The 18,214-nt window shown below is 45.9% G+C and overlaps 2 protein-coding genes across 2 annotated transcripts in view; both read right to left on the bottom strand.

Annotated features, from left to right (window-relative positions):
* Positions 1–5,224, bottom strand: part of LOC145340146 (testis-expressed protein 264-like) — a 388,449-nt gene extending 383,225 nt beyond the window's left edge. Inside the window, exon 1 of the mRNA XM_080184580.1 lies at positions 4,914–5,224. Within this exon, the coding sequence (XP_080040706.1) occupies positions 4,914–5,174 (261 nt within the window). The 5' untranslated portion in view covers positions 5,175–5,224. The remainder of the gene's footprint in view (positions 1–4,913) is intronic.
* Positions 5,225–16,118: 10,894 nt separating this feature from the next.
* Positions 16,119–18,214, bottom strand: part of mst1 (macrophage stimulating 1) — a 68,343-nt gene continuing 66,247 nt past the window's right edge. The window contains exon 17 of the mRNA XM_080184591.1: positions 16,119–17,029. Within this exon, the coding sequence (XP_080040717.1) occupies positions 16,871–17,029 (159 nt within the window). The 3' untranslated portion in view covers positions 16,119–16,870. The remainder of the gene's footprint in view (positions 17,030–18,214) is intronic.

The raw sequence follows: 18,214 nt of genomic DNA on the forward strand, positions 1-18,214 counted from the left end.
AACAACCTCAATCGCTACAATCTCTCCTTGTAGCTGCAATTCTTCAGCCCTGGCAACATTCTAGTAAATCTACACTGTACTCTCTCCAGAGCAATTATGTCCTTCCTGTAATGTGGTGACCGGAATTGTACACAATTCTTCAGTTGTGGCCTCACCAGTGTTCTATACAAATCCATCATTATATCCCTACTTTTGTATCCTATACCTCTGCCAATGAAGGACCACATTCCATATGCCTTCTTTACAACCTTATCCATCTGTTCTACTATCTTTAAGGACCTATACACTTACACACCAAGATCTCTCACTTCATCTACGACTCTCAATACATTCCCGTTTATTGAGTATTCATTTGAATGCTTGACCTCCCTAAATGCATTACCTCACACTTATCAGTTAACTCCATCTGCCACTTTCCTACCCACTCCAAGAACCTACCTGTATAATTTTGCAGTTACAGCTATCCTCTACCCTATTCGTGACACAGACATTTTTTGTCTGCAAATTTCACAATCTTGCCCCCCCGTGATCAAATCCAAATCCTTAATATATAAAACAAACAGCAGGGATCCTGACATTGAGCCCTGCGGAATACCACTGGAAACAACTTTCCATGTGCAAGTGCAGACATCCATCATTACTCTACGTTGCTTGTTACTAAGCCAACTTTGGATTTAATTTGCCACATTACCATGTATCCCATTGGTTTTTATTTTCTTGACTATTCTGCCATCTGGGACCTTGTCAAATGCCTTACTAGACAACATCCACTGAACTACCTTCATCCATCCTCCTTGTCACTTCTTCAAAGAATTTGATCAAATTTGTAAGGCATGACCTTCCCTTACAGACAAACAAATATCTGATAGATCCTATCTTTTCCTTACCTATCCTTTTGTTCTTTATATACTGGTAAAGCATCTTTTGGTTTTCCTCAATCTTGCTTACTAATACTTTTTCATGCCTTCTCTTTGATTTCCTTTTTTTTACTTGATCCCTGTACCTTCTATACAACTCTAAATTATCCGCAGTGATTTTTGTGACTATATAAGCTTTCTTTCTCTGTTTAATCTTCCCCTGTATTTTTCTAGACAACCATGGGGGTCTCGATTTGGCAGTGCCATTCTTATTTTTGGAGAGGACATGTCTGCTTTATACCTGAAGGATCCCTCTATTAGTGCTTCTCACTGGTTTTCCACCAATTTAGTCATCAGCAGTCTTGTCTAGTCCACCTCAGCCAAATCACTTCTCAGTTTTGTAAAAGTTGTCTTCCCCAGTTTAAACTTTTACTCCTGATTTATCTCTATCTTCTTCCATTATAATACTAAATCTAACTGAGTTATGGTCACCTTCCTTGATAGGGTCACCCACTGTCACTTCACCTACTTGCTCATCTTCATTTGCCAAGACTAAATGCAGAATTGTAGAGCTCTTGTTGAGTTTGTCACATATCATTTAAAAAAAATTTCTAGACACAATGCACCCTCAATGCCCGTTATATTGTTTGAAACACAGTTGATACTGGGATAGTTAAAGTCTGCTACTATATTTCCGTCTTATTCCTACAGGCAGAAGTTTGTCGACATATATGTTTGTCTATCTTCTCCTCACTATTTGGGGGTCTGCAGAATACTCCCAGTAGTGTGACTGCTCTTTTTCTTATTTCTAAGCACAATCCATAAAGCATCATTTGTTGACCCGTTTAGTATATCATCCCTTCTCACAACTGTAATTGATTCCTTAATCAAAAATGCTATCCCCCTCCTTTTTTTGTCATCCGCTCTATCCTGCCTGAAAACTCTAATTCCAGGGATATTTACCTGCCAATTTTGCTCCTCCTTTAGCCAGGTTTCCATTATAACAACATCATGCTGCCATGTGTCTGTCTGTGCCCTTAGCTTATCTGCCATGTTTGTAATATTCGTTGAACTGAAGTATAACCAGCTCAACCCCCTCACCTATAACCTCACTTTTTGGGCCTGCCAGCATCCAATCCACCATCTTAAGCATTCATTCCCCCCATCACCAAAGATCAGGGATGGCACAGAGGCACAGTGGTTAGCACTGTTGCTTCCCAATGCCAGGAACCTGGGTTCAATTCCAACCTTGGGTGGAGTTTGCATATTCTCCCCATGTCTGTGCGAGTTTCCTCTGATGATCCAATTTCCTCCCACAACTCAAAGATCTGAAGGTTAGAGGATTGGCCATGCTAAATTGTGCTTTGGGGTCTCAAGATGTGTTGGATAGGTGGATTGGCTATGATAAATGCACAAGGTTACGGGAATAGGGCAAAAGGAAGGGCCAAGTGGGATGCTGTTTCACAGTGTTGGTGCAACCCAATGGGCTGAATGGCCTCTTACTGCAATGTAGAATTCTATGGTTCTATGGAACAGTAACGGTGTGTACCATCTACAAAATGCACTGCAGCAATTCACCAAAGTTCCTCAGACAGCACCTTCCAAACCCACAACTCCATCGAGAAGGACAAGGGCAGCAGATGAGGAAACCATTACCAAGAGGTTCCCCTCCAAGTCACTCACCATCCTGACTTGATAGTATATCACCTGTTCCCTCACTGTCACCGGGTCAAAATCCTAGAACCCCCTCCCTAACAGCACCATCAGTGTACCTCCCTCACATGGCAGCAGTAGTTCAAGGAGGCAACTCATCACCACCTTAAAGGCAATTAACCTCTATCAAATCCCTTCTCAATGTTCTCCTCCCAAAGGAGAGCAGCCCCAGCTTCTCCTATCTATTTGTGTAACTCAAATCCCTCAACTTTGGAACTAATCTTGTAAATCTTATCTGCACCCTTGAGAAAGTCTTCGCATCCTCCCTAAAGTGTGAGTCCAGATCTGGAGCCAGCCATCCAGTTGAGGCCGAACCAGTGATTTATAAAAGTTCTTTGAAACTTATTGTCTTTTGTACTCTCTACCTCTGTTATCAAGCCTAGAGTTTTGTACATCTTTTAAACTCCTTTCTGAACCGGTCTGGCCACCTGTAACAATTTTACACATATACTCCTGGGTCTCCCTGCTACTGCACCCACTTTCAATTGCATTATAACCTTCCATACATGACTGAACTGACAGGAATTTGAAATGCACAATATGGTTTTACTTTTAGCTCAAAGGTATGGACTGAACACATCGATTAGTTCAGTATTTATTTGTTCAAATCTTGAATGGTCCTTGAAACCTTAGCAAAAGTCTGTATTTAAAGAGGCACCATTAACTAGAAGAATTCTAGTAGAATGATTAAAACAAACTCACCTGTGGACATGCAATTTTGTATTTACATGAATCAATAAACCATGTGAAAGCCCAGTCAATCTCCCTCCATGTTAAAATCCTTCCAAAGGAGCATTAGGAATGTCATCAACCAATCACATACCATTACCAGCGAGCTCTGCAACCAATTACAGCTCTTGCATAAACCAAGAGCAGCGTAAGACTACATTCACTGGTACCATGTGTTAGATCCTATCTTCCAAGAAGAAAGCCAGGACAACCTTACACCCAGGGTCCAGTTATAATGGACTCGAAAACTGGTCATGACATGGAGATGCCAGCGTTGGACTGGGGTAAACATAGTAAGAAGTCTTACAACACGAGGTTAAAGTCCAACAAGTTTATTTGGCGGCAAACGCCATTAGCTTTCAGAGCACTTGCTGCTCCTTTGTCAGGTCCTTCTCACCTGATGAAGGAGCAGCAAGCGCTCTGAAAGCTAATGGCGTTTGCCACCAGATAACCTGTTGGACTGTAACCTGGTATTGTAAGGCTTCTTACTTGAAAATTGGCACAGACGTGCTCCACTGTCAAAGAAACACAAGTGCCTTGGCTGAAGATTGTCACATATACAATAATTGTGGCCCAGTTAAAGTGAAAGATGTTTACAATAAAACAATCAAATCCCATTTCAACAAATCCAAAGGGACCTTGATGCCACAAAAAGGAACCTGAGCTCTCACCAGATTGAGCTAAGCAAAGAGATGACATCGCCAGCCCAACACAGCCTTCTCTACACCAGCAGAAGTGGGACCCAGGGAGGAGGCAGGCAGGGTGACCAGGGCATCAGGGGCGTTGGGCACTGGACTCCAGGGAGCGGTGGGGGATGGGCACTGGGGCCCAGGGGAAGTGGGGGGGATGGGCACTGGCACTTGTGAGCAGTGGGGGGGGGGGGTGGGCACCAGTACCTGGCGGATGGGTGGGGTGACGGGCACCGGGGGGGGGGTTTGGGGGATGGGCACCGGGTACCGGGTGGGGGGGGGGGGGGTCGGTGGCCAGACAGGCACTGGGACCCTGGGGGGGATGGGTGCACGGGGACCGGGATCCAGGATGTTGGGCACAGAAATCCGGGGCGAACTTGGGGGGGGGGGGGGGGGAACGGGCACCAGCACCCGCGGGCAGTGGGAGGTTGGACACCAGGACACACCAGGACAGCTGTGGGATTTGGGCACTGGTACTGGGGCAGTGTGGGGTTGGGCACTGGGACCTGGGGGGAGATGTGGGGTGGCGGGATGGGCACCAGGACCCATGTACTAAGGGGAAGTGCACTGAAACCCAGGGGTGGGTGGGTGGTGGGGGTGATGGTGACCAGGACCGGGGGGTGTTGGTTTGGGCACTGGGACTCAGGGTTTTGGGAGTTCGGGTACCGAAACCCAGGGTGTGGGATGGTCAGGCCCCCAGACCCAAAGAGTTGGGGCGGGCACCGGGAGCCCCGAGTGGGAGCAACACAGCCCGGAGGGCAGGCACCAGGTCTCTGGGGCAGGTACTCAGACCCACAGGTGGGCATCCGGACCCGGGGGGTGGGGGGGGGTCAGGGTCGGGCACCGGGCCCCAGGGCAGGGACCAGGACCAGGGTGTGGGCACTGGAACCCAGAACGGGCTTTAGGACCCGGGATTGAGTCTTACCTGCTTGGGGTGATCATAGTAAATACCGACAGTGCTGTGTGTGGGCGCGATGCTGGTGATCTCAGTGAAAAGCCGGCCCGCTTCCCGGTACGGACCCTGCTTGTATTTGTAGGCCAGGGTGAAGGCGCGGATGGGCGGCGGTCCGGAGCGCACTGACACCTCAGAGATTAAACCCGAGTACAAGGCCAGGCCCAGCAGGCTGAGCAGGAGGAGAGCGGCCAACAGCAGCGCGCTGACAGCCAGCAGGCTCAACTCGGACATGGTGTCGACAGGCCTCGGGCAGTGCGGCCCGGCCGCCAATCAGAGAGCGGGGAGAGCGGCGGGAGGGCCAATCAGGGGCGGAGGCACGACTTGATATCCCCGGGGGCGGGGCGTGCCTGCTCCAATCAGTGCTGTGGGCGGGGCTGGACCTGCTCCAATCAGTGCTGTGGGCGGAGCCAGACCTGCTCCAATCAGTGCTGTGGGCGGGGGCTGGACCTGCTCCAATCAGTGCTGGGGCGGAGCCAGACCTGCTCCAATCAGTGCTGTGGGCGGGGGCTGGACCTGCTCCAATCAGTGCTGGGGCGGAGCCAGACCTGCTCCAATCAGTGCTGAGGTGGGGCTGAGCCTGCTCCATTCAGTGCTGGGGGCAGGGCTGAGTCTGCTCCAGTCAGCGAGGGGGCTGGCCGGGGCCTGGCCCAATCAGTGCTGGGGGTGGGGCTGTGTCTGCTCCAATCAGTGCTGGGGTGGAGCTGAGCCTGCTCCTGTCATTTCTTGGGGGGCTGGGGGGGGGGGCAAGGCTGAGCCTGCTCTAATCAATGTTATGGGCGGGGCTGGACCTGTTCCAATCAGTACTGGGGGTGGGGCAGAGCTGGGCCTGCTCCAATCAGTGCTGTGACAGGGCAAGGCCTGCTCCAATCAGTGCTGGGGTGGAGCTGAGCCTGCTCCAATCAGTGCTGTGACATGGCTGGGCCTGCTCCAATCAGTGCTGGGGGCGGGGCTGGGCCAGCTCCAATCAGTGCTGAAGTGCTATCATGCTGACTTTGCATAGAGGCCATGTGATCTGTTGAGTATTTGCAGCCTGTTCTAGATTATTACAGTCTGAGAAGAAGGAAAGGAGTGAGACTAAAGGGTGATAAGTCTCCTGGACCTGATGGGTGGCATCCTTGGATATTAAAGGAGGTAGCTGCATAGATAATGGAATGTACTAGTAATCTTCTAAAAACCTTTAAATTCAGGACAGGTCCCTGAGGATTCGAAAACTGCCGATGTAACATCACTCAAAAGGCAAGTGAGACAGTTAACAACTAAAACCTTAGCTCTATTCTATCCCCACAGATTCTGTCTTCCGCAGAGGCAGATGTCCTGAGATTTTCCAGCAGTTTCCATTTTTGGAACAAGTAACTATAAGCTACTTAGCTTAACATCTGTCATTGGGAAAATGTTAATGTCCTTTACAAAGGAGTTAATAGAGTATTTAGAAATACATAATATAAATAAGTAGAGTCAACATAGCTTCACGAAGGAGAAATTATGCCTGACAAATGTATTAGATTTCATGAGCTTTCGGAGCGCTGACGAAGGAGCAGTGCTCCAAAAACGCATGATTCCAAATAAACCTGTTGGACCTTAACATAGTGTTATGAGATTTCTTACCGTAACTGATTGAAGACAGAAAGCTGGGATAATTACAGGATGGAAACCTATAACTAATGGAGTACCACAGGGCATTCTGCTAGGGCCACAATCATGTACAATATATATTAATGATTTGGACGAGGGAAGTGAATGAACAATTGCCAAGTGTATGGATGACACAAAAATAGGTGGGAAGGCAAGTAGTGAGGATGATACAAAGAATCAACAGAGGGATATACACAGATAAGCTGAGCAGGAAAAACTTGGTAGATGGAATATAATGTAGGAAAATGTGAAGTTATGCATTCTAGTAGGAAGCTAAACAACCAAATCTCTACATCTTTAGACTGTGGGTGGAACTCAGAGCACGTGGAGGAAACCCCCTGACACAGGGAGAACGTGAAAACTCAACCCAAGGCCAGAATCAGATCCAGATCTCTAGCACTGTGAGGCAACGGTGCTAACCACTGTGCTACCGTGCCACCCTGGGACAAAGTGCAACACTGGGACAGAATGATGTGATGAAGATAACTGCAGTTCAATGGCAGCTTGTTTCTTCAAATGAGAAGTTATGCACTTTAGTAGGAAGAATAAAAGAGCTGAATATTATTTAAATGGAGAAAGACTGCTGAAAACTGCAGCAAAGAGGAATCCGGGGGGTCCTCATGTATAAATCACAAAAAGCTAGCTTGCAAGTTCAGCAGGTAATAAGAAAGGCAAATGGAATGTTGGCCTTTATTTCAAAAGGAATGGAGTTTTAAAATAGAGATGTCTTGTTAAAACTATACAAGGCACTAGTTAGACCACACCTGGAATACAGTTTTGGCCCCCTTATCTAGGGAAACAAATACTGGCATTGGAGACAGCCCAGAAAAGGTTTACTAGGTTGAGCTCGGTTACAGAGAGATTTTCTTATGAGGAGAGGCTGAGTAGATTGGGCGTGTACTCACTGAAACTTAGATGAATGAGAGGCAATCTCATTGAGATATGTCAGATTCTCAAGAAACTCGACAGGATAAATGTTGAAAGATTGTTTCCCCTGGTAGGAGATTCTAAATGTGTGGAGATGCCGGCATTGGACTGGGGTAAACACAGTAAGAAGTTTCACAACACCAGGTTAAAGTCCAACAGGTTTATTTGATAGTACACCCACAAGCTTTATGGGTTGCCCCTTCGTCAGCTGAGTGGCGAGTTCTGGTCTTAAACAGAGCATATAAAGGCACACACAGTTTACAGAATACTGATTAGAATGCGAGTCTTTACAGCTAATCAATTCTTAAAGGTGCAGACAATGTGAGTGGAGATAACATTAAGCATAGGTTAAAGAGATGTGTGTTGTCTCCAGACAGTCAGTGAGATGTTGCAAGCCCAGGCAAGTCATAGGGGTTACAAATAGTGCGACATGAACCCAAGATCCCGGTTGAGGCCATCCTCATGTGTGCGGAACTTGGCTATCAGTTACTGCTCAGTGAAGGCTGCCTTGGAGAACGTTTACCCGAAGATCAGAGGCCGAATGCCTGTCTGTAAACTATGTGTGCCTTTATATGCTCTGTTTGAGACCAGAACTCTCCACTCACCTGATGAAGGGGCAAACCCCGAAAGCTAGTGGGTTTACTATCAGATAAACTTGTTGGACTTTAATCTGGTGTTGTGAGACTTCTTACTAGGAGATTCTAAAACCAGAGGGCATAATCTCAGAGTAAGGGTTCACCCATTTAAAATTGATATGAGGAAGAATTTCTTTTCTCAGAGGATAGTGAATCTGTGGAATTCTTTACCGCGGAGAGCTGTGGAGATTGAATTGTTAGGTATGTTCAAGGTTGAGGTAGATTCTAATCAGTAAGGGAATCAAGGATTATAGGGATAAGGAGGGAAAGTGAAATTGAGGATTATTTCAGATCAGTCATGATCTCATTGAATGGTGGAGTAAACCTGATGGGCTGACTGGCCTACTTCTGCTCTTACATCTTATGGTCTGATTCTTCTTCTTAGGCAGTCGCTTGGAGTGCAGGGTGACTCGCTTCCACGTTAAAAATGAGTTCTCAGTTAAGTGAGGAATCCAGTGCAGTCACAGGTGAAGCAGATGCTGGTTGAATGAGTGACTGGGGTGCCCACGTTGCCATGTGCTCCTTTTGCTGTTGACTCTTGGCTTCAGCTTGCTCTTGGCAATGAAAGTTGAGTGACTTTTCAGCTTCATCACAGATGTTTGTCCTCCACTTTGGGTGGTCTTGGGCCAGGGATTCCGCAGTGTCGATGGGAATGTTGCACCTTTTCAAGGAGGCTTTGAGGGTGTCCTTGAAGCATTTTCTCTGCACTCTTGTGGATCGCTTGCCTTGTCAAAGCTCCGAGCAGAGCTTGTTTTGGGACACTGTTTCAGGCATGTGGATGATATGGCTTGCCCACCAGGAAAATCCCTGATGATGGTTGATTAGCAGCCTGTAATTCCTTCCAGTCCACTGATCAAAGATGGCAAAGAGCGAGAGAGCTTTCTGGTCAGTGATACTGTGGAATGGCAAACCACTGCAATACCTTACCAATGGAAATCCAAGGTCATTAACATCCTCTGGGAGCCTTGTACCTCAGCCCTGATTCTACACAGATGATGTGGAGATGCTGGCGTTGGACTGGGCTAAACACAGTAAGAAGTCTCAAACACCAGATTAAAGTCTACTGCAGTGGACTTTGGTGTTGTGAGACTTCTTACTGTGTCTATACAGATGAAGCAGACAATACATCAGATATACAGATTGGAATTAGAGTTTGCACTTTGAGCACAATTCAGAAATTGAGCTCAAAATGGAATTGAAATTGTCCTAGTTTAGTTACAGTTCAAGTTTGTGATATTATCCATTTCTATAATGATAAGCGTATCACATTACCAGTAGCCTTTTAAAAAATATGTATCCTGCCATATCATTATCTTTCTCCTCTTCTACAGCTGTTCCACTGTCTGCACCTTGCTGAACCAGACCTCCAGAAGAAGAGAGAAATGAGGTAAGAATCCCAACAGCACAGAAAGGGGTCAATCAGCCCATCGAGTCTGCACTGACTTTCCAAAAAAGCAACTTTTTTCCAAACCCCATATTATCCCCATAACACCATGCATTTATCATGGCTAATCCACCTAACCTGAACACCTCCAGACTGTGGGTGGAAACCAGAGCATCCAGAGAAAACTCACACATACATGGGAATAATGTGTAAACTGCACTCAAGGCCAGAATCAAACATGGGTCTTTGGCACTTTGGGTCTTTCCCCATAACACCATGCATTTATCATGGCTAATCCACCTAACCTGAACATCTCCAGATTGTGGGTGAAACCAGAGCGTCCAGAGAAAACTCACTCATACATGGGGATAATGTGCAAACTGCACCCAAGGCCAGAATCAAACATGGGTCTTTGGTACTAACCAATGTGCCACCGTGTCAGCCTGGGACAGAGTGCAGCACTAGACAGAGTGATGTGATGAAGACAACGGTAGATCAATGGCAGCTTGGTTCTTCAAGCTGCAGGTAAATGCACTGCTTTGAATCCATTCAATTATGGTTGACATTCTAAACCAGTGAGTTCCATTAAAGTTCCCTTTTCCTCACCTGCCTTTGCTGGGCATTGTGCACCAAATCCTTCTGGAACAATATTAAAAACAATGTTAATATTAACAATGGTGTCCACAGAGACTTAATAAAACCATAAGATTTTGGAGCAGAATTAGGTCATTTAGCCCATCAAGTCTTCTTTGCATTCAATCATGGCTGATATAATTTTCATCGCCATTCTCCTGCCTCCTTCCCATTACCCTTGATCCTCTTATTGATCAAGAACCTATATATCTCTGTCTTAAAGCCACTCAATGATCTGGCCTCCACAGCCCCTGTGGCAATGAATTCCACAGATTCGCTACCCTCTGGCTGAAGAAATTCCTCCTCATCTCAGTTATAAAAGAACGTCCCTTCATTCTGAGGTTGTGCCCTCGAGTTCTAGTCTCTCTCACTAGTGGAAATATCCTCTCCACGTCCACTTTATCTAGGCCTCTCAGTATTCTGGAAGTTTCAATTAGATCCCCCCTTATCCTTCTAAACTCCATCAAGTGTAGACCCAGACTCCTCAAATACTCCTCATATGACAAATGCTTCATTCCTGGAATCACCCTCCTCTAAGGCCAGGGGAAATGTAACGGTGGGGGGAAAGTGCGAGTTGTAAATTGAAGGGGCTTAAGGGCTGTATTCAGAAAGGGTCTGCGAAGGCGCTCAAAACACTGGTTCCAGCTGGAAGAGTTGGGCACTGGGCTTCAGTCATCTCTGATTAAAACCTTGTCATTTAATTTCAGATTTAAAGCTGGTCAGTGAGATGGAAGCAATAGTGCTAAGGTGGAAAAGAGATGACTGTTCTCTTGGCTTCACTGCTGTCATCAGGCCATCAGATTTATTTCAGCAATGTCAAAGGGTTGAGAAACTTGGCACCAACATAGTTGCCACACCCCAACTGCAGGAAATGGCATCCTTTCCTGGGAGCCCAACAGGCTTGGTGGAAAATGAGAGATTGTGCTCTGATGAGGACACAGTCTCAGGATAAAGAGCCAGGCATTAAGAACTAAGAAGAGAAATTTCTATATCAGAGAGTTCTCTCCTACAGAAAACTGGAATCTGCATTGTTGAATACGTTTAAGGTTGAGATAGACAGATTTTTCATTTTTCAGTGATAGGATGGATGTAGAGAACAAGTGAGAGAGTGGAATTGAAGCCCAGGACTAGTCATAATCATATTGAATGAGAGAGCAGACTTCATGAGCCATATAATCCACTCCTGTTTCTTGACATTTCAGCAAGGACATGTAAGTCCACATCAGTACAATTCTGGGGTGGGCTCCCTGTTCCCTTGCCTGAACCTGAGTAGTCTCTGGGGATCCTCTAGTGCTTGATGTGGAGTCTCGAAAAACTACAAGGAACCCTTCAGTAAGGAATCACCGCCATTGTACATTCTGTCAAAATCTGATGGAGAAACCATTGTTTCCCACATGTGCCCCTAGAGATCTCCTACATCATAAATTGTTGCAGGCTTTCAAATCCTGCAGCAACAAATTTCTTCTCAGTGACTTACTTCCATGTTACACTGGAGTGGCTGTCCCGGTGGCCATGCAATGTACTAATCAGCTGACTGTACAGTTGTCTTAGGGCTAAAATGTATTTCACGGTGGCTGTGGTTCTGTCCAGCTAGTATAACTGAAGCTTCAACAGCTCCTAGACTTTCAGTTCCAGATTAGCTGTCAGCTTAGTCTCCCCGGTACAAAATTAGAAGGTTTTGTTATAGTTTCCCTTGTTGCTGCGGCTCTCTGCTCTTTTCTTTATCTTGCCTTGCCAGGAAGATTATGTCCACTTCATGTTCTGATGGATGGAATCTGCATTGTGACTTTGGAAGAAGCCCTTCAGCTATGGGAGAAAGTGACTGACAAACCCAGCACCAGCTCATGGCCTACAGCACTGAAATGCTATCTGCCCTCCTGTGTGCACCAGAGATATGGACAACATACAGCAGACAACTTAAACTGCTGGAGAAATTGCACCAGCAATGCTTCTGCCAAATCCTGGAACTTCAGTGGCAAGACAGATGCTCAAAATCAGTGTTCTTTCTCAGGCCAACATCCCCATTATCAAGGCACTAATTGTGGTTAATCAACTACATTGGGTAGGCCTTATCATCCGCATTCTTAGAACATAGAATATTACAGCACAGTACAGGACCTTCGACCCTCAATGTTGTGCCAAACTATGTCCAATCCAAAGATCAAGCTATCCCCTCCCTATCATTCTGGTGTGCTCCATGTGCCTGTCCAATAACCGCTTGCAAGTTCCTAAAGTGTTCGACTCCACTATCACAGCAGGCAGTCTATTCCACACCCCAACCACTCTCTGAGTAAAGAACCTACCTCGGACATCCCTCCTATATCTCCCACCATGAACTTTATAGTTATGCCCCTTAGTAACAGCTACATCCAGCCAAGGAAATAGTCTCTGCACGTCCACTCTATCAATCCCTCTCATCATCTTATAAACCTCTATTAAGTCACCTCTCATCCTTCTCCGCTCCAAAGAGAAAAGCCCCAGCTCCGTCAACCTTTCCTCATAAGACCTACCCTCCAAACTAGGCAGCATCTTGGTGAATCTCCTCTGCACTCTCTCCAATGCTTCCACATGCATCTTATAGTGAGGTGACCAAAACTGAACACAATATTCCAAATGTGGTCTCACCACCGGCCAGTATAGTTGCAGCATAACCCCACGGCTCTTAAACTCAAACTCTCTGTTAATAAATGCTAATATACTATAAGCCTTCTTCACGGCTCTATCCACTTGAGTAGCAACCTTCAGAGATCTGTGGACATGAACCCCAAGATCTCTCTTTTCCTCCACATTCCTTAGAACTCTGCCATTGACCCTGTAATCTGCATTCAAGTTTGTCCTACCAAAATGAATCACCTCACATTTATCAGGGTTAAACTCTATCTGCCATTTTTCTGCCCAGCTCTGCATCCTATCAATGCCCCTTTGCAGCCTGCAAGAGCTCTCCATCTCATCCACTACTCCACCAATTTTGGTGTCATCAGCAAATTTATTAACCCACCCTTCAGCCCCCTCTTCCCCCTCATTGACAAAAATCACAAATAGCAGAGGACCCAGCACTGACCCCTGTGGTACACCGCTGGTAACTGGCCTCCAGTCTGAAAATTTTCCTTCCACCACCACCCTCTGTCTTCAATAATACAGCCAGTTACTTATCCAATCAGCCAAATTTCCTTCTATCCCACACATCCTTATCTTCATGAGCCTACCATAGGGAACATTATCAAACGCCTTACTAAAATCCATGTATATGACATCAACTGCTCTACCTTTGTCCACACACTTAGTTACCTCCTCAAAGAATTCAATCAAAATTGTGAGGCTTGAAATAAGAATTATAAAACAAGCTCTATACTCCAAGCTTCATCACGGCAAGCGGTTACCAGGAGGGCAAAGGACACAGTACCAACCATTTGGAACATCTCCGACAGGCCCAGGTGGCGGCCAAACGCAAACAGCAGGAGGAGCATACCAAAATCTCAGCAACCCATCCACCCATCTCAAACAGCTGTGGGCTTTTTAATTGCCTGAGGACCCACAGCCCTGGAGCGGAAGAAAGTGATCCTCAGTTCTGAGGGACCATCTCAGAAGAAAAAGAATTTTGCTTGAAGTTCATTTTAAGGTGAGTTTGAGTGGATGTAGGAATCCTATGAATAAAAACCCATTTCTCCCCCTCCAATACTTGTGCCATACATTCAACTCTCTGATCTTATTTATACAAGATGTACTCATTGCTCAGGTAGTAAACCAGGAATTATTTGGCAATTCTGTGATACTCCCTATGATATTCTGAAGCATCTGCTACGTGGAGAAAAGCTGAGGGCGATTCTCCCAAAATTGGTGAGAAAACTATTCGAGATCACGACTGCTTTTTCAGTGCAACTTCAGACCCCAATTTTCCCACTCTGTGCACTGCAGAGTCACAAGTGTGAATAGTATTAAAAACCTGGGGGGGCTATTCGTGCTGGAGTCTAACAGCTCCGGAACTCTGCACATGCGCAGTGGCCCCAATCTGTCAGTCTCCCCATTTGCTGGTCAGCTCAATTGCTGGCCATCCTGGGACCCTCACAGTGCTGCGCCTCCAGCCCCACCTCAAACGCCCTCCCCCCATCCTGGAGTGCCTCAATGTCCAGCCCCTCACATCCAGCAATGGCGATCTCCCCACCACTCCCCCCATCCCGGCAGACTCCCCTCCCCTGCTGACCCCCCCCACCTCCGAGAGCAGATTCCCACTCAACAGGAGGCAGCCTCCCCCCCAGCCACCCCGATCGCTGACCTGCCTCCAGCCTAAACTGATCCCCATGCAGAATGGCAGCAGGAGCCCCACTCCCACCAATTGTCCCCTAAGCCCTGGCCACAATAGGCCCTGCCCCCTTGTCACAACCTGATGCCCAATGGGCAGTGCCAAGGTGCCCCTGGGCATGGGCACTTTGCTCCTTGGGCAGTGCCAGGGGCACAGGTTGGCACTGCCATAGTGCCCAGGGGGCACCCACCCCCCCCCCCGCCTGAGGGCCCCGATTGTCCCCCTTCACTCTGTCAGGGTCTCTCTCTAGTTCCACAAATGTGGGGAGCTACTCTAAAACCCGACGGAGTGTAATACTTCTGGCTGGGTGGGAGATGCTATTGGACCTGGCAAGTTCCATGCTGGACCTGACAATGACATTTAAAATTATTTTTAAAAGATTTAAATCACTTATCTCTCTTCCCGCCAGTTTCCAGTGCAGTCCTGACTACAGCTGTTCTCCAGCTCTTAGAGATGCGCATGCGTCAGGAATGCATACATGAATTCTGCAAAATGGCCAGCATGCGCATCTCCTGACCCGACGCATGGGCCGCAATGGAGAATCACCCTCATTATTTCTCCCAGGGGGCTTTAACACAAGAATTAAGAATTAAGTCAGAGTTTGAAAGCAAGCATGCCTTAGTCTTCCTGGCAATGGCATGCTGAGTAAAATTGCACAATGGTTATTAGAACTTAGTATACAAGATGGGATTTGTGTTACTAACATCTTCCTCCAGTGCAGATGCAGTATTTTGAACAACTTCCTCCAATGCAGGCACAGCACAATGTGTCAGTCCACCATCTGAGAGCTGGCCATGGGCAGCAACTTGATCTGATGGTCACCGGATGCAATTTGTCCGCCATTCTTTATGCCTGTATGACAAAACCCGATAGCAGAGTGAAGATCCAACCACTGAAAATATAGAAGTCCACAGACAATAGCATGCCAGTATCAACACTCCACATGTGAGGGATACCAAAAAATGTCCAAAGTTCTCAGGAGTCAGTCCTTTCCAACTGAGGACTCACCAGATAATGAGCACTCTGCAGTCAATCACCTACAAAGCTGCAGTAGCTACATTTGGCAAAGGAAGAGAGAGGAACCAGATTTAGTTCAAGATGCATCTTGCAAAATTGAGTTTTGTGACTGAAGTGATGAGCCAAGCTTACCTGGCTTACAACAGGGTAGTGGTGTAGTGGTGTTGCCACTGGACTAGTAAACCAGAGATCCAGGGTAATGCTCTGCGGACCCAGGCTCAAATTCCACCATGGCAGATTGTGAAATTTGAATTCAACAAAAATATGGAATTAAAAGTCTAGTGGATGCCAGTCGCAATTCCTGCTATAGCCCTCCTGCTGGTATTTTCTGGCTCATTGCGCTGCTCAAGTAGCGCAGCAGACTGAGAAAACCACATCCCTAATCTTAGTAATGGTGATTATGAAACTATTATCAATAGTTACAAAAAACCCTCTGGTTAACCAAAGTTCTTTTGGAGTGATATTTGCCATCATTACTTGGCCTGGCCTATGCGTGAATCCAGATCTACAGCAATGCGGCTGACTTTTAAACTGCCCTCTGAAATAGCTCAGTAACTTACTCATTTCAAGGACAATTAGGCTAGAACTAATTTTACCTGTGATGCCCACATCCCATCAAACAATAAAACAATTACATTACCGAAAAGTGGCATATTGTTCAATATTTATTTAGGACATAAATGTTTAATTATCATTTTTACACAAATTAAACTTCAATTTAAATCATTTTGGCATTGCATGATGTCACTTGTGACAGATCTGATAACGAGATTTAGGACAAAGTTTCACAGATGCTCTAAAACGCTATTTAAAATGCAACATGATAAAAATGCAACACTTCCAGGGGTATGATGTTTATTATTACAATGCATTGACTGTGTGGATATAAATGAAAAAGAGATACAAGTTAAACTATAAAGGACGTATGTCAGCAATTTCAAATAACGCAGAAGTATCTATTCTAGGTAGTATAGCTCAATAAACTGTCAAAAGAGGCATCCAAGATATCAGCTATTTAAAATCTCTAAGCTAATGCACAAAACAGAGCTGATTGACAAAACACAACTTAATCAAATGGCACCACATACATAACGTTATTGATTCATTACCACCCCACAAAAGTCTCCCAAAGATAATTGTGCCATTGATCAGCAAATCTTCACAAAGATAAATGAATAAATACACTCAATTGAATGTTGAAGCCTGTCGTGCGTAACAAGGTTTGAACGTTAAACTGCTTTTCAGCTTGACACTGTAAACTGTTTAAAGGTGATTATTCTGACAGCCATGGGAGAGTAAGGTTTCATTGAGAAGAGGGTTGGGTCATGGGAACAACATATATAATTTTAGATGCTGAATTCCACATCTCCCCAGAGAGCCTTGGCTTGCGAACCAGTGCCTAGAGGGCCATGACCTTTTTTATCCAGTCCACATACATTGCAATTCGGACAAAGATCCCAGGTTGATTTGGTTGACCACATCCACGACCAGGAATGATGACTCCCTCCAGCACCCAGCACTCGTGGGTAAAGCAAGCGAGGGGACCGCCGTAATCGCGCTGAAAGGCACAGGACTCTGCTTTAGGTTTCATTGGAACATAAGTGCAGTCACAGCTTCTGCACCCGGAACCCCATCCAGTTAGAACCATAGAAAATTACAGCACAGAAACAGGCCTTTTGGCCCTTCTTGTCTGTGCCGAACCGTTTTTTGCCTAGTCCCACTGACCTGCACTTGAAGCATATCCCTCCACACCCCTCTCATCCATGAACCCATCCAAGTTTTTCTTAAATGTTAAAAGTGACCCCTCATTTACCACTTTATCCAGCAGCTCATTCCACACTCCCACCACGCTCTGCATGAAGAAGCCTCCCCCCTAATATTCCCTTTAAACTTTTCTCCTTTCACCCTTAACCTATGCCCTCTGGTTTTTTTCTTCCCTAGCCTCAGTGGAAAAAGCCTGCTTGCATTCACTCTATCTATACCCATCAAAATCTTATACACCTCTATCAAATTTCCCCTCATTCTTCTACGCTCCAGGGAATAAAGTCCTAACCTATTCTATCTCTCTCTGTAACTCAGCTTCTCAAGTCCCAGCAACATCCTCGTGAACCTTCTCTGCACTCTTTCAACCTTATTTACATCCTTTCTGTAACTAGATGACCAAAACTGTACACAATACTCTAAATTCGGCCTCACCAATGCCTTATATAACCTTACCATAACACTCCAAATTTTATTCTCGATACTCCGATTTATAAAGGCCAGTGTACCAAAAGCATTCTTTACGACCCTATCCACCTGTGATGTCACTTTTAGGGAATTCTGTACCTGTATTCCCAGATCCCTCTGTTCAACTGCACTCTTCAGAGTCCTACCATTTACCCTGTACGTTCTACTTTTGTTTGTCCTTCCAAAGTGCAATACCTCACACTTGTCTGCGTTAAATTCCATTTGCCATTTTTCAGCCCATTTTTCTAGTTGGTCCAAGTCCCTCTGCAAGCTTTGAAAACCTTCCTCATTGTCCACTACACCTCCAAACTTTGTATCATCAGCAAATTTGCTGATCCCATTTACCACATTATCATCCAGATCATTGATATAGATGACAAGCAACAATGGACCCAATTCCTGCGGCACACCACTAGTCACAGGCCTCCACTCAGAGAAGCAATCCTCCACAACCACTCTCTGGCTTCTTCCATTCAGCCAGTGTCTAATCCAATTTACTACCTCCCCATGTATA

The sequence above is a fragment of the Carcharhinus amblyrhynchos genome, chromosome 3 (assembly GCF_965287045.1).
Source record: "Carcharhinus amblyrhynchos chromosome 3, sCarAmb.v2.hapA, whole genome shotgun sequence".
Lineage (NCBI taxonomy): Eukaryota > Metazoa > Chordata > Chondrichthyes > Carcharhiniformes > Carcharhinidae > Carcharhinus > Carcharhinus amblyrhynchos.